The sequence below is a fragment of the Esox lucius genome, chromosome 11 (assembly GCF_011004845.1).
Source record: "Esox lucius isolate fEsoLuc1 chromosome 11, fEsoLuc1.pri, whole genome shotgun sequence".
Taxonomy (NCBI): Eukaryota; Metazoa; Chordata; class Actinopteri; order Esociformes; family Esocidae; genus Esox; species Esox lucius.
The window spans coordinates 36,365,369-36,382,195 of record NC_047579.1 but is presented as its reverse complement, the minus strand read 5'-3'; the positions used below and the strand labels follow the sequence as shown (position 1 = coordinate 36,382,195).

Below are 16,827 nucleotides of genomic sequence, written 5' to 3'. Positions count from 1 at the left end.
TGTTGTAGTTCAACTGCATTGTGGAAAATTACAGGAACCAGGATACACCCTACACAACATTTTATAATTTTTTATAGTGATGGCCATTCAAGGGTTCATTACTCTTCTAGCAGCAGGATATTGTGCAGGCAGCACTCAAATTTTCTTTATCACAATAACAGCCATCATTGAAATTTAAGGCAAAATAGTTAATCTAGTCTGTGAAAAAGAACAGACAAGAATAACACAGGAACAGACATTAAACACGAAATGTACAGACTAGATTGTTAATTACAAAATACTGCTTTCGTTGATACCTGCTATTCTGCTGAATTCTTTGATGGGTCTTGTGGGTCTGTGACTTGGGAACACTACAAAGGTGTACAGTAAACGTTTCAGTGCAAGTCACATCTCTGACACCCCGACAGGTGGTTGCCTTGGCAATATGCTTAGCATCACCAATGTTATACAGAAAACTGCAACACAATGAATTTGTTCAGAACTGAGAGCATGTCCACAAAGTCATAGGAATGATGAGGACTGAAAATATTGTTCAGATAAATCAGGGCCGGATCTACAGGAGGGGGCAAAGGTGAGCATTGCCCCCCCCAGATAGAATATGTGGCCTCCCCGTTGTTTCCCTGCAAATGGTATATGACATAGGTCTTAATTAGATATGCCCCCACCCCCTTGATAAAAACTACCCCTTCAATCATTTCATCCTGGAGCCGGTCCTGAGATGAATGTCGATTGTACAGAAAAATGGTAATGCTCAAACAATCAGGGAACGATAGAACATCCAAGCGGGTTCTAAATCACCCTCTCCTGACATATTTCTGTATAGTATTTGTGCTTCAATGTCAACTGGCACATGAAAATGACATGCCATGCCTGACGTATTCAGATGGCAGGTTTCAGTTTGAGTGGGACCAACTCAGGGTTTGATAAATAAAATCTGTTAGTGCGCAGGTTGGCATCACGGAGTATGTTGCCATAGTAACTGACTATCCCCCAATTAGCATTACTAATACAAAATATTTGAGCTCAGATTGCTAAATCAATCACAAAACCAAATGGATTTCACTTTTTAATAAGGACAGGAATACATTCACAAAATTCAGATTACATTAAAAACATTTCAAAAGCTATTTAATGCATGCTTCTACAGTAATATACATAGACATCTAGTGGCATTTATAATGTTATCCTATTAATAAAATAAAAATCTATATACTGTTTTACGGTTAGGTAAATACTTAAGGTTTTCACACAATAGGACTATATCCAAAACTCAAGCTACAAGTCTGAGTCTCTACAGTTTAAAGGAGATGAGCGGGAAGGTCAAATGTCAGTAGAACTCGGGCATAGGGGCATTTTAATACAACACACATTTAAAGAGCATAGATCTTGGTGGGGCACTCAGTAGGAATCTACACAGGATCCATTAGAGGTCAGAGGGGGCCTTCTTGCTCTTAGCCTGGCGCACCTCTTCCATTAGGTCCTTGAGGTACTGGATCTCTTTTGCAAGGGAGTCGGCCTTCTCCGCCAGCTGGTGGTTCCTCTGCTCCAGCTCGTCGCACTCGGCACTCAGGGCCTCCTGCTCGGTCTTCTTCTTCTGGCGATAACGCGTGGCTGCAGTCTTGTTCTGCTCCATCTTCTTGAGCCTCTTCTCCTTCGGGGGACCCCCGGTGGAAGACCTCATCTTCCCACTGAACTTGGCTGGAAATGAAGGCTCCGCATGTTGGGGCGTACACCCTGGAACCACCGGGTACGGCTCACTCCGGGTTTGGGACCTCGACCGAGATATGGTGATGGCAGGGAGCTGCAGCCGAGTAGAGGTGGTGGAGGTGTGAGTGTTACAGTCACTGTTAGAGGAGAGGACGTCTGGAAAGGAGGCGTTAGCGGTCGTTGTCAGGCCAATCTCCTTTTTAGGGGCTAGAACGAGGAGGATGCGCGTCGGGGAGAGAGACAGCAGTATTTTGGGTACCGGCTGGGGAACCCCAAGGCCAAGCGGATTCTCGACGACACCCTCCGAGACGTCCACTTCGCTGCCCAGGTCCAGGGAGAAGGTGTGGGGCGGAGACGGGGCAGGGGACTGCGGCTCAGATTTGATCTCCAGCTCCTCCTGGGGGTCAGGAACACACGGGGGAGGTGAGCAGGCCTCATCGGGAGGACCGTGCTGGGAAGAGGAGCCAGGAATGGGAAGGAGGGGGTCTGCAGGGGTTGGAAAGTCAATGGGAGTAGGGAGAGGGAGTGAGTCCAGCTCCATTGGACACTCAAGGGAGTCCATGATGTCTTCAGGGGAGCCAGGAGAACCGTCTGTGCTGCAGGACCCCATGAGGGAGTCCAGGTCAAACCCACTGAGGTCGACTCTCTCTGCCATCCAGTCCATGCCAGAAAAGGCATCCTCTGTCAGCGACAAAGAGGGTTAGAGTTAATCAACAGAGTTATCAGGAAAACACAATACCCTAACAGTGTAAGTGATTTTCAACAGGGGAGGTTCTACACTCGTGACCATTACATATGAACTTGTTTTAACACCACAAAAAGCTGACCATGCTAAGGGGCTGTAACTGAGGTGCGATTCTTGCGCAGTAATTCCACATGTGCGGAGAGGTGATCTGGTGGTCCTCACCTTTGCCATCATCACCAATGTGACAGGTGGGGCCCAGCTCGTCCGCAGCCAGCCAAGGGAAGTCTGCCTCTGCCTTCGCCTCCTGGAGGAGCAGGCCGGGCGGAGAGGAAGGAGGAGAGAGGAGGGGCAGTGGAGAAGAGGAGGAAGATGACGAGAGGGGTGAAGCCCCTCCCTCTATTGAGGTAACCTCATTTTGATGGAGTAGCGGGGCCATGGGGTCAGCCATGAGAGAGGAAGGCCCCCAGAGCAGGGCTTCCATGTCCTCCAGGCCAAACTGTGAACTCATCATGGTCATGGCTTTGTTGTTCAGTCAACAGGATGCGAGACAGTAGCAACGGGGTGATGTCGTCGAGCGGTTCTTTTATGCTGTCGACTACAGCAGCGGTGAGGGTTTCCACGAGGGACCTGGAGAGGAAGAAATGGAAGACGGTAAAAACCTAAGCCGTCACATATTCACAATCATTTAGGCAAAACGATGAACTCCATCTCCGTTTTAAATTTTTCACAGTTATATGATTATCATATGATGTCAGATGATTTAACTTAATCTTTGACCATGTGCATTTCTACAGAGGAAGGGGAAAACATGTGTCACCTGGTCAGTGTCAAATGTCATGGTATAATGATTGTAAATTAATGATCAACCATTAACATCACCCTAATGACAACCGGTTTCATGCCTACAGTACTACTGTCGGCCTTAACTTTAAAGCTATCTGACAGGGGGCAGTCGTTCGCCCCGGCTTTCACGCCAACCACTAACATTCCTATTTAGGGAACGAAATGGCTGCTTCTTCCCTTCCTAACACCAGACTTTTGTTCTCCCTCTCGCCCCTTAACAAAGACTATGCCGCCATCTTGTCAGAAAAAGACACCGAAGCATTTTGCATGCCACGTAGTCATAACAGGAATACAGAATAAATGGCACAACTTTATTTTGTAACCAATGCGATAAAACAAAGGAGCGCTTGATTACGACGTCGCCTACCATTTTGGCTGACAGACTCATTTTAGCATTCTATGATCTGACTTGTGATGAGTGGGTCATTACAAAGGTATATTTGGTGAACGATGACATAACCCGCAGGCAACCTAATTACAGCCGTCAGTATGTATTTCACGTGTTTACAAAATATAACGCAATTAGTGTTGAACAAATGTTAGCGCTTATTGACGTCATAACACTATCACGTCTCAGTGAACAAGCTAGCCGCATGCTAACAATTCAAAAATAAAAAAGGGTACTTACGTCATTTTCATGAATAATAAGTTGAAGCAGTGCACTGGGTTGATGCACTGTTAGATGGGCTGCTGCTAGGACTGCCGCAAGCTGTTAAACTGCCATTTCGCCCGAGAGAGCGTTGTCACTTGAGTAGATCAGAGTTGTCGACAGCAGATGGAAAATGGCGAAGATGGAGGGCGGCGCGCTATTATACAACTAGCGTGAAGATCTACAATGTCCTTCCGCATTCTTTCTTGATATCACTCCGCGATTTGGCCCAGTTTTAGACTTAAAATCACTATGAAATCTGTTTTGTTAGTGAATAGTTGTACATGTTTATTATAAATCCTTAATATTCAGATAGTAAACATTAGATATACAATAGATATTCTCAACAGTAAAATAAGATTTTACATTCATACTCCAGTAACATACACACCCACACATATTTTAGTCCTTATGGGGACAAAATAATTATTCACATTCAAAATCCCATTTCCACTAACCCTTGCCTAATTAACACTAAACTTAAACCTATTCTGAACCATACTCCCAGACAGATAACTTTAACCCTCACCCCTATTGTAAGTTTTAACTTTGAAAGGGTATTTTAAGTCTCTACCAGTATAGTAAATCTCACACACACACACACACACACACACACACACACACACACACACACACACACACACACACCTCAACATTTACAGGATACCAGCGAAAAAGTTTGCCAGGCGTCATACAGTTCATCAAGCTCCCCCTGTAGCTCCTGCGTCAAAACGCGGATTCTGGCGACAAAATTTGTCTCAGAGCCCTTCTTCAGCCTCTGGCCGTCCTTAGATGTATAATGTAGATCCAGGTCCCTGGCAAACCCTTGCAGGATCCCCTCAGACTTCATGCCCAACTGTTGGGACTTATAACACCCGGAACGATGCAACGCCTCTGCCATTTTGGCCATCCACAGGGCCTCAGGATCCACGTGCCGGAGCCTGTGGACGTTGAACTGCCTCAGCTCATCCATCCCGCTCCAGATGAAGCACAGACACCACTCCACTTCTGCCATTTCGGCTTTGTACACCTGCAACATCTCCTCCACTTTCTTCCTATCTCCAGAGTTATTTTTCCTTTTGTCGATGACCGCTTTGGCGCCCATCCCACTGCCCGACACCACCATGCCCGCACCCACCGCCGTGACGACAAGTGAGGCGCCCAAGGTCACGGGGGCGAGGGCGATGCCCATGATGGCCACTGCCCCCCCGACGGCACCCGTGGTGCCCCCGGCGATGCCCAAGGTTCTGGTTTTGTTCTGAGACTTGTCCAGCTTGTCGGCGAGGTCATTGAGCTCTGCGATGTGGTCGCAAAAGGTGTCGTTGCGTTTTGTCAGGAGGCAGTTGAACAAACGGAGGCCATTTTTCACACAAAGGCCCCTCTGGTTAAACACTCTGGAATAATTAAAAGGAAAGGGTGCTGACTATTGGTTTAACATAACTTCAGGTAGTTGTCTCATAGGTCAACTAAAGTCAGTACCCTATGTAGTTTAAACAGAAGCAAAGATTAGTAACGGACATTTGGGCATGTGACATTATGGTAGTTGTGTGTGATTTAAGTTGTATTTGATGTGAGATCAAAGCCATTGCCTTGGATTGGTGTATTATCTCAGGCCCCACCTAGTCTCCTCCTCCTGACCCAGGCCATTCAACGATGAAGAAATGTTTTCCCAACCTGACAGAAAAAAAAAAAAAGACAAACCAGAAATGATATTAATGAGCCATTTATCATCCATTGAATCCACAGAGAATAGTAAAATAAAGACAGAGGAACAGTTGCGTACTAAACAATTCAAATGAAACAACGCAACTGTGTCAAATGATACAGATTATTATGACAGATATTTAATGTAACTCACATCCCACTGTCTTCTTCCACTGCATTAGATTTTCAAATTCCTGCTACATAAAATAAGAGGGAGCGGATTATCTAATAAATGTAAATAGCAACAGCGTTTGCTAGAGGAAACACTGGATAGGTACAAGACAATAGTGCAAAATGTTCTCGTCATTAGTGCAAATAAATGACTTGGTTTGAAACACAGAAAAACTCTGTACCTCTGTCTCCACACTAAAGCCACCATTCTGATAACGCTGACCAGCTTGGAACTGTGGTGCAGCCTGACTTTTGCTGACACAGATAGATGGGTTGGCCTGAAAGGAAAGTTGTTCAAGAAACATTGTTGCTTTGTTTTGTCGAACGCCAGAAAAGTGTCCACATGCTGTCAGATAAGAGGTGCAGCTCAATTTAGAATGGAGATCGTGATTTAGATCTCAACAAGGGTACCACAGGTAAAATGTGTTTGTCTCACCTGGAGCGTGACCTCGCCAGGCAGTACTTCTAGATATTGCTCCTGTTCCTCGTTGATCTCGCTGTAGAGGGAGTCTGAGAACGAGAGTTTGGCAGGTTGATCTGAAGAGGGAGGTTTATTTTCCAAAGGTGGCGGTGGGGGGTTGGTTGAGGGTGGTGGTGGGGGGTTAAATGAGGGTGGCGGTGGGAGGGAAGGACTGGCGAGCAGAGAACCTCTTCTTGCTGCGGTGGGCTGTGTGTGACGGAGTTAACAACGTTAGCTCACTGTTTGCAACAGCATGTTAAAGTCGGTTTCATATGAAATTCTTTTTTGTTTTGTTTACAGGTGCAAGCAATGCTAAGGCAGTTCTGTGGCAGCAAATGTCAAAAAACTTGTTAACCAAAATATTTGCATGACACTGGATTTAGAACTGAACCTGGTTGAAAAGGACTATTCTGTTAGGTTGTAAACTTTTTTTTTAATCCAATGCATTTCACGTGGATACCCTGTAAGTCATCAAATCGATTTATTTTTGTGTAACTGCTTGGAAACAATCCTTTGCTCAGTGGGTCATGTCTTATTAAAGTGAAAAAGTGACCTTGTCATTCGCGGCCAACCTCGTGTTGAGAGGGTTATCACTAGAGTTCTGGGTGAACAGCTAAGACCAGAAATAGGAAGATCACTGCTATTCTGACCGTTAATTGTTTTTATAAGGTCTCTATGACCACAATAGCAAAGAAATGGTTCACTGCTTGTTAGAGCAGTTTAATATACAAATTAATTTCATAACCCATAAGGGAACTTTGAGATTCAGGAAGGAATTACATTTCAATGTAAACACTCCCTTGTATCTATTTCAACACCGCCTCCAATCTATTTCAATGTAAACACCCCCCTCATATCACCCCTATTTCAACACCCACTCATATCTATTTAACCCCCCCCTCGCAGGGCCGGCTCTAGCCTTTTGGGGACCCTTATCAAAATATTATTTGGGGCCCCCTCTCCCCTATCAGTCGGAGGCCCCCTAGTGGGTCGGGTGCCTGAAAAGGCTGCTTATGTCGCTTATGCCTGGAGCCGGCTCTGCCTCCTCGTATTTGTCATCCACAAATGCAGTTTCACTTCAGGTGAGAACAGCATGACACCCTGCATCCTTTGTCATTTACCAGACTGGAGACCAGATCGTCATGGAACCAAGTACCCCTGACTGCAGTATGTGGTTCGGAGTGAGGCTCAATGTGTCTGTCCCCACCCATTGTTTTTTTTGTCTGGTTCAGGGTTATGGGGACGGGCAGACAGAAAGTAGGGCTGGTTCAGGGTTATGGGGACAGACAGACTGGGAGTAGGGCTGGTTCAGGGGTATGGGGACGGACAGACAGGGAGTAGGGCTGGTTCAGGGGTATGGGGACGGACAGACAGGGAGTAGGGCTGGTTCAGGGGTATGGGAATGCACAGACAGGGAGTAGGGCTGGTTCAGGGATATGGGGACGGACAGACAGACAGGGAGTAGGGCTGGTTCAGGGGTATGGGGACGGACAGACAGGGAGTAGGGCTGGTTCAAGGATATGGGGACGCACAGACAGACAGGGAGTAGGGCTGGTTCAGGGGTATGGGGACGAACAGACAGACAGGGAGTAGTGCTGGTTCAGGGGTATGGGGACGGACAGACAGACAGGGAGTAGTGCTGGTTCAGGGGTATGGGGACGGAGAGACAGACAGGGAGTAGTGCTGGTTCAGGGGTATGGGGATGGACAGACAGACAGACAGGGAGTAGTGCTGGTTCAGGGGTATGGGGACGGACAGACAGACAGACAGACAGACAGACAGACAGGGAGTAGTGCTGGTTCAGGGGTATGGGGATGGACAGACAAGCCTGAAGCTGCATCTTTTGCTTATTACAGTTTATATTGTTTTTATTTTTGTACACTGTTGCTCATACAGAATACATTCGGAAGTTTGTTCATCACGGAATACAGACTTTCTCTACTTACTGGAGCACTTGCTGTGATTCCTTTCTCCTGCTGCCGATTTGTTTTACAAAATCACCCCCCCCCCCTCCCCAATATGGCGCCCCAGAGCGGAGTGGAGCTGATGGAAATCCACTCTGCTCTCTCTCTGAGCGATGGTTACGCTCTGCTCCACCACTCCACGTCTTCTCCCTCGTTCCTCTCAAAACCGCTCTTCGCTCGCGGGAAAAATTATTGTCACTCAAAATTTGCTCCATTCATTTTTTGTTTTGTCATAATTCAAACAAAATCCATACATTTTGCAACTATGTTATATTAATGAACAAAAGATTTGATTTTCTTTCAAAAAGAAGGACATTTCTAAGTAAACCCAAACTTTTGAACGGTATTGTATGTATATGTATTCTAAAGATCTATTATTTAAGATACGTTTTCCCTGTCTCCTGCCCTGTTTTAAACTTAGGAGGACATGAGGTCTTGGCCCACACCTCCAGAGTACCAGGCTTGAAAGACTTGTTTCTGTCCCTGACCAAAGTCCTCCTGGTTGTGTTGCAGATCAAGACAATACCAGACGATTTCAGCTGCCACTGGTGTTTTGTAAAAGCACTTTGTGACAACTGCTGATGTAAAAAGGGCTTTATAAATGATTGATAAATGATCATATCAAAACTGAAACTTAATGTAAAAGTCAGACATTACCATCAAACAAAAATACCCTATTAAAACAACCCTGTTACCAAAATACATTATTGTTGCTTGAAAAATATGCCCACTTTGCATTTCATACCAGCAATAAGTTTCAAAAAAGCTGGGACAGGGGCAACAAAAGACAGGAAAAGTTTAATACAAAAAAAGAACCTGGTGGAACATCTCACAACTAATTATGTTAATTGCCAACAGGTCAGTAACATGATTGGGTATGAAAAGAGCATCCCAGAGAGGATGTGTCTTTCAGAAGATGGGCAGAGGTTCACCACTCTATTAAAGACTGCTTGGGCAACAAATTAAGAATAACGTTTCTGAAAGTAAAATTGCAAAGAGTTTGGGGATCTCATAATCTACGGTACATAATATAATTAAAAGATTGAGAATTCTGAGAAATCTCTGTACGGAAGGGACAAAGCAAAAAACTATAATTGGAGGGCCGTGGTCTTTGGGCCCTCAGACAGCAATGCATTAAAACCAGACAATTCTGTAATGGAAATCCCTGCATGGGCTCAAGAACACTTGTCTATGAACAGTGTTGCATCCACAAATGCAAGTTGGCATGGTTGAAGGCACCTATAATGCTCAACAACATATACAGGCTTCGGATCAACAAATGCTGCCATCCAGACTAAGTCATTTTCAGGGAAGGTCTTGCTTATTTCGGCAAGGGCAATGCCAAACCACATTCTGCAAGTGTTATAAACGCATGGTTTGGTAGTAAGAGTCTGGGTGCTCAACTGGCCTGCCTGCAGTCCAGACCTGTCACCAATTGAAAACATTTGGCATATTATGAAACAAAAAATATGACAAAGAAGACCCCAAACTGTTGAGCAGATGCAATCCTGTCAAGCAAGAATGGGAAAACATTTCACTTTGTTAAAGTATTGTTAAAAGAACAGGAGATGCAACACAGTAATAAACAATCCCCCTGTCCCAATTTCTTTTTTTAAACATGTCACTGGCATCAAGTTCAAAATGGACATATGTTTTTTCCCTGACTGCACACTGCAGTCAGGTGATTCTCCATGGAAGTGGTGTTGGTAAGCCAGTAGGGGGCATTATTTCCTATGGTGTAAGAGCAGATCAATCCAGCCATAATACCGTCAAGGCCACCTAACCATTCCCGGGTTTCAACTGGCTCATTCATCCCCCCTGTCACTATTCCCTAGGGGTTGCTGTGGGTCAGACTGTGTTCTCAGTCAACTTACCTGGCACAATAAGGCTAAAATGAATAATAGAAAAAGTATATAAAAGCAGTAACACAAATACAATAACCTCTGAACTATTCCAAAAGTTTTAGGCTTGTTTGTTCGCCTGTCAGTACCAGTCGGGGACTGAGGTTTTGAAGTCTCTCACCTGCAGCAATGGTTGGAGGGGGGAGCGGGAGAGGCAGCGGGAAGGAGGCCGTAAGGGGCGCGGTGGGCGAGGCGATATCGCATTGTTTATGCCTGAGGGCTGTTGAAAAGAACACCACAGAGACCATGTTAGCAGGGACCTTACTTAAGGGTCAAAATATGTTTTTTTATGTTGTTAATGAGCAGTGCCTACACTCTGATTTGAGGTTCTACAGACATCATTGTAGTCCCCATGCAAGGACAGGGATTTAGATTTCAGCAGAGCTGGGGGGTGATGAGGCTGACACTTTTGTTCTATGGGACCCTTTAACAATAAAAAAAACAAGCAAAGATTTGGTACATCATTGACCACGGCTACATTCAAAACAGTGAAAAGGCATTACTGTCACAAGCTTTGCTCTCACCTGAGGGTGCGGTAGGCCCATGACAGGTAATATTCTCTCATACCCTGGATAGGCTGAAGTGTCTGAAGAGGAGCGAGACATCCCTAGGGATCGAGGGGGTCTGGCAGGATGTGGTAGAGGGGGAGGGGAAGGCTTTTCTTCGCCAAACACATCTAAGGACTGTGTTAAAACACAGAGAATAGTATTGGGTTGATTTGGTTTGTGCGGGTGTGAGTATAGGTGGGGGTTATTCAGCAGTTTTGTTGCATTACCTTCTCAGCCATTTGAAGTGTAGATCCTTCAACTACTTCATAGTACACGTTTGCAGTAGGAGAGGGGCTCAGAAGAGGGCCAGAGGTCTTGACTGGAGGAGCTGGAGGACGACGAACAGGACGTGGTCTCAGATATCGGCTCTGATTGGCCGTTGGGGAACCAGTGTTATTGGACTCCTGTCAAAACAGCTCAATATCTGAACAATATCTCAGCAAGATGAACTGAATGAATTTGTTTTGAAACTGAAGTAAACGTACAACTACCTGAAAACATCAAAATGAAGTCACCAGATAAGACTTGTGACTCACCTGGGGTTCCTCCATATTGTTGTGGCTTGTTTTATTTTTCTCGTCCATTGCCTCCGATTGAGACATAGAATGAGGTAACCATGGTAACTTCGGGCCAGGTTTGATCTGGCACTCAGATTGGCTTCGTCCTGATAGACCCAACTTTGATGGAAATGACAATAAGAAGTTTAACCACATGTCTCATGAGGATCTTGAAAGGTTTCAGGTAATTCTGTTGCGTCATTTATATTTAAATCATTCAGCGGACATTCAAGGCCAACTATTGGGGGTACAGTTTAATTAAAACACTTACTACCCAAATAAATGGCCTTAGTTCGACTTTCAGGTGACTAAGACATTGGCCCAGTACTGTACATTCCCAGTACGTTTTTCCAGTCTTAATCCCAATGGGCCTACAAGCAATTTTGGACCCGGCATCATGCTTACCTTTGATGCGTGATGCTCCAGTCTGTCTGAGTCTTTCAGGGAGGATGGAAGGTCAATGCACCCAACATTGCTGGAAGACTTGGCCAAGAACAACTTCCTGGGGTATATGGGAGGCTGTGAAATGTCCAACGCAGAGCCATGTTACATTCTGATGACCGGAATGCGTCAGCAACATATTCCAGTTCAGACTTGCTGATTGAGTGGGCAGCCTGACAAAAAAATATATCTGGGATGTGCTTATGGAGACACATCTCAACATTGGTTTTCCCTAGTCCACTGGGAGATGAATTGGACTTTACAAAATTGGTGAGAAACAATTTATTCAAAGTAAAAAAAACACAAAAAAAACATGATTAGCGTGATTATCTGTTGACAACATCTAATTGCTTTGTCAGCTGTTTAGTTATTGTTCACATCCTCAACAGAATTGGATAACTGGGGAATGTCTGATTTGTTGAATAAGGCACTTGCCTGAGATGTCAGTTACCTAGTTCTTGCTAACACAAGAACATGGCGCACTTCACTGGTAGTATAGGTCTGTTTCCTTTGGTGCTACTGACAATACAGCTGGGCTGTAACTAGAACTAAGGTCAGTAGTTAGGGTTGGGTTTAACTACCTCAATACGCCCTGCACTTCTACTGAACACAGCTATAGCTATTTTTCAAAACTTTGGCAAAAGGTCACTTTAAACATTTACGTCGGTTTTACTTACCGTGAGGGTTAGTGTTAGTTAACTTTTACCACAATTAGCAAAACAGATTTATTGGAGTAATGTGATATTTATTTAAGGAAAAGGCCTAGTTGGGTTAGGACCGCATCTAACATCAAAACTAAAATGAAATTCACCTTTAAAACCAATTAATTGGCATGTGGCCAATACGGGATCCCCAATTAAATCAGAATGTTCGCACCAAAGTCAAAAAAGGAGCTAACAGTGGTGTTATTTGGACTTCAGTAGTTCCCTCTTTGTGTCGGCTCCCTTCCAATTTATCTGTGTGCCTGGTCATGCTCGCAACCAGCTGACGATTGGATAACTACACCCGTGCCTCTGTCTCCCGGCAGTTTGTGATGTCAAATGTGTGCTCTCAAAGCAGCCGGGAAAAACCACACGCTTCTTTGAGGGGGGATCTCTTCAGTGGTAAATTTGATCCGCATCGGGAACAGCATTGTGTGCGCTTCGCTTTTTAGGGTTGGGTTATACTAACCCCGTTTCCAAAAACTTTGGAATGTTGCGTTAAGGAGGTGAATAAAACAGAATGCACTGATGTGCAAATCAATGAATCCCTATATTCAATTGAAAATAGTACAAAGATATTGTACAGTATATCTTGTTGAAACTGAGAGTTTGTTTTTGGAAAAATACATGCCCATTTTGAATATGCCAGCAACACGTTTAAAAAAAAGTTGAGACAGGGGCATGTTTACCACTGTTGCACCATCACTTTTAACAATACTCTGTTCACAATACCAAAAAGCGTTTGGGAACTGAGTTTTGAAAGTGAGATGTTTTCCCATTTTTGAGGATTGCAGCTTCTCAACAGTTCTCCTTTGTTGTATTTTTAGTTTCATAATGCACCAAATGTTTTCAATGGGCCACAGGTCGGGACTGCAGGCAGGCCAGTTTAGCAATCAGACTCTTTTACCATGGAGCCATGCTGCTGTAATACGTACAGAATGTGGTTTGGCATTGTCCTGCTGAAATAAGCAAGGCCTCCCCTGAAAAAGACGTTATCTGGGTGGCAGCATACTTTGTGCCAAAACCTGTATATATTGTTGCAAGTCACCCATGCCATGTGCACTAATGCACCCTCATACCATCATGGATGCTGGCTTTTGAAGTGTGCGCTGATAACAAACCAGATGGGACCTCTCCTCTTTAGACCAGAGGACACAGCATCCATAAGTCCCCAAAAGATTTTCAAATTTTGATTTGTCAGACCTCCGTCCATCTTATATGAGTTTGGGCCCAGCGAAGGTGGCAGCGTTTCTGGATCTTTTTTAGATATGAGTTCTTCTTTCCATTCACTGACAATGGTTTTCGGAAGTCTTCCTGAGCCCATGGAGTGATTTCCACTTCAGAATTGTGTCTGTTTTTAATGAAGTGAGGGCCTGAAGATCATTGAGAAACATTGTTCTTAAAATTATTTTCCCTTGCAGTCTTTCATAGTGGTGAACCTCTCCCCATCTTTACTTCTTAAAGACTCATCCTCTTGGGGATGCTCTTTTTATACCCAATCATGTTACTGACTTGTTGCAAATTAACCTAATTAGTTTGTGAGATTTTTTTTTTAGCATTACACAACTTTTCCAGTCTTTTGTAGCCCCTGTCCCAGCTTTTTTTTAAACTTGTTGCTGGCATCAAATTCAGAATTTCCACCAAAATGTCTCCTGCCCCACCAAAGGAGACAATGCACTGGACCATAGTGTACACAAACATTCCAGAGTCTTACAGAGACATTCCCCTCCTCCACCTGATTCAATCTGACCATCTCTCACTATTCCTACTCCCCAAGTATTAACCCCTCATTAAACATTTCAAACCATCAATGAGGACAGTCAAAGTGTGGCCAGAAGGGTCAGACTCACTATTGCATCAGTTTCAACACAGACTGGAGTTTGTTTGCCACTCAAGCCACCCTTGTTTCCCATACGGACGTTAAAACATATGCTTCCTCCGTTCTGCGCCAGCAATGTCACCACCCATAAGCTAATAAAGACCTTCCCTAACCAGAAGCCGTGGATGAACAGAGAGGCACGACAACGGCTAAAGGCACACAACGCTGCTTTTGGATCCAGTAATGCAGAGGCCTACAGCTCATCCAGGGCCAACCTGAAAACGGGCAACAAGATGGCTAAAAATGGTCACAAACTGTGGATTGAGAAGCACAACAACTCCGAACCCAGACGCATGTTGCAGGGCATTCAAGCCATCACTGACTACCGGCCAAAGAACCCTGCCCCCACATCCAGGGACGTCTCCTTCACCGACGAGTTAAACAGGTTGTACGCCCGCTTTGACAGAGACAACAAAGATCCAGCCATTAAAGCTAAACTCCACCCAGACGAGCCATTTTCAATTTTCATTTTCAACCTGTCACTGGCCCAGGTGGTTGTTCCAACATGCTTCAAGACAGCAACCATTGGGCCAGTCGCCCGCGTCTAGCCTGAATGACTTCCGACAGGTTTCACTCAGCCCCACAGTCACGAAGTGCTTCAAAAGACTAGTCCTGGCCCACATTAAGTCCTGCCTCCACCCAGCACCGGATCCCTACCAGTTTGCCTACAGGTCGAACAGGTCTACAGAGGACGACCATCTCCACAGCTTTACACTCTGCACTGACCAGCCTGGACCAAACCAACACCTGTGTGAGAATGCCGTTCATAGACTTCAGCTCAGCATTCAACACCCCCGTTGCTGCACATGCAAGTCTTCACAAACGCAGCAACGTCGTTAACAAGAAGAGGAGCACTGCTGCACTCTTCACCGAAGGCCCGACAGGCGAAGGAACTCCTCTGCAGCAGATGGCCGAAGACTGCTCTCCATGATGACGAAAAAAGTACAACTAAAACAACTGTAACATCCTTTCAGGATGTAGGCGTGTTTGTGTCAGCCCCTGACAAGCGTGGAAGACTTCACAACCATCCATTTGAAACAGGATGGACAGGTTACTATAATTAAAAGTACCCACAGAGTTCTGGACAAAGGTGATGTGCACCCAAGACAGAATGACTTAACGTGTTGAGGAGTAAGTGTGGAGGGGAAATTAACCGGACAGGATCCACAACATATCAGCTCATCTGTGAAATACATTGGAGGGGGTGTTGTGGCTGGGTGTGAATGGCTGCAACTGGAAGTCCATCACTTATCTTCATTGATTATGTGTCAGCTGACAGCGTATTAGATGGCGTCACCTCATTCAGGAAGACTGTTAGGTCAAACAAACTGCCCAAACAACTGCAGCCAAAAGGTGAAACATTCTTGACTGGCCATGTGAATCTCCAGACATAAATGATTTTTCCGAATATTTTTTTTACCCTAATTTTCCCATTAAAGTTGAATGGGAACACATTGCTTCTTTGCTGGAAATGGGAATGTGGGTCACCTTGCTCAGGGACAGAAAAACGCTTTTTTTTGTTTTACATTCCCAGCCCTACAATTTCTCTTTTAAACAGTGTGGGAAGATGTTTCCTCATCCCATGGCCATTACAGTCAGTGAACTACCCAAAACATCTGAGAGTAAAGAGTAATCACCCATTCTTTTTGTAAAAACCTAACCAAATCAGTAAAGTTAGCAGAATTTTGTAATGGCTGTTTAAAAAACAATGGTTTCTCTTTGCCCATAGCTGTTGGCTGAGGTCCTATCTTACATCAAGATGAATGAAAATGAGATTCCCCTTTAAAAAGTCAATAAAGGATCTTACCGTTGCCATGCTTACGGTGTTATTTGGCCTTTAGTAGTTCCCTCTTTGTGTCGGCCCTGACTACAGTTGCTTCCAGTGCTTGATCATGCTCTCAACCAGCTGAAGCCTGGGATAACTAAACCCGTGCCTCACTGTCTGTCTCCTGGCTGTTTGTGATGTCATAGGTGTGCTCTCAAAGCTGCCCAAGAAAAAAAATACACAACACGCTTCTGTGAGGGTGGATCTCCTTTGCCCTGCTTGTCTTCGCTTTCTTCAACGCCTACCCTATCCCTTACGAAGTTCATTACTTTACACTAGTCGTCATTTAGGACCAGGCTTTGGTCCAAAGTTGTTTACTCAGGGAATAGGGTGTCATTTGGGTGATGAGCAGAGAAGAATTTCAAGCATTTCTTCATTCCTCTCGAGCCCTGTCATATGGAAATATGTGTCTGTTCTCACTATAACTAAACGATAAGAGGAAATAACCTCCCGGCTGCTACTTCTCAGATGGACCCAAAAAAAGGCCACTAAAAGCAGTCTTGAGTATGTACATGCCAAGTGGCAACCAATTCCTTATAGAGTGGACACATTTTGTAACCCATGTGAAAACTAGTGTCCAATGTAGGGAACAGGTTGCATTTTGGGACATTTGGAAGCACAAAATTGCAAATTGAGGAAGAGCAGTGCGTATTTCGTCTTGTTTATAATGAATGACAGTATTTTAAGCCAATAACACTCTAATGAATGCGTTCTCTCCGATCAGGATTGGACAGAGCAAACGAAAAACGAGTGTGTACGAAAATCGCCGAGACCGGCATGCGGATATCTGTA

At 44.7% G+C, this 16,827-nt stretch overlaps 2 protein-coding genes across 3 annotated transcripts; both read right to left on the bottom strand.

The window, feature by feature from the left end:
• Positions 1-1,111: 1,111 nt before the first annotated feature.
• On the bottom strand, positions 1,112-4,041 carry atf4b (activating transcription factor 4b). The gene is made up of 3 exons (XM_010903152.4): positions 3,864-4,041; positions 2,615-3,019; positions 1,112-2,388 (listed from the first exon to the last, which is right to left on the bottom strand). The coding sequence occupies exons 2-3, from the start codon at positions 2,907-2,909 to the stop codon at positions 1,424-1,426; spliced, it is 1,260 nt and encodes a 419-aa protein (XP_010901454.2). The 5' UTR covers positions 2,910-3,019; positions 3,864-4,041; the 3' UTR covers positions 1,112-1,423.
• A 3,985-nt stretch (positions 4,042-8,026) lies between these two features.
• On the bottom strand, positions 8,027-16,802 carry LOC105029663 (proline-rich receptor-like protein kinase PERK9). Of its 2 annotated transcripts, none has more exons than XM_010903149.4 (8): positions 16,018-16,802; positions 11,595-11,708; positions 11,169-11,309; positions 10,860-11,036; positions 10,609-10,767; positions 10,398-10,508; positions 10,206-10,304; positions 8,027-8,354 (listed from the first exon to the last, which is right to left on the bottom strand). In XM_010903149.4, exons 1-8 carry the CDS (start codon positions 16,024-16,026, stop codon positions 8,301-8,303), a joined length of 864 nt encoding a protein of 287 aa, XP_010901451.2. In that variant the 5' UTR covers positions 16,027-16,802; the 3' UTR covers positions 8,027-8,300. The 2 variants fall into 2 exon arrangements, with proteins under 2 accessions (XP_010901451.2, XP_019906714.2); XM_020051155.2 differs by lacking the exon at positions 8,027-8,354 and adding an exon at positions 9,016-9,608.
• Positions 16,803-16,827: the final 25 nt, after the last annotated feature.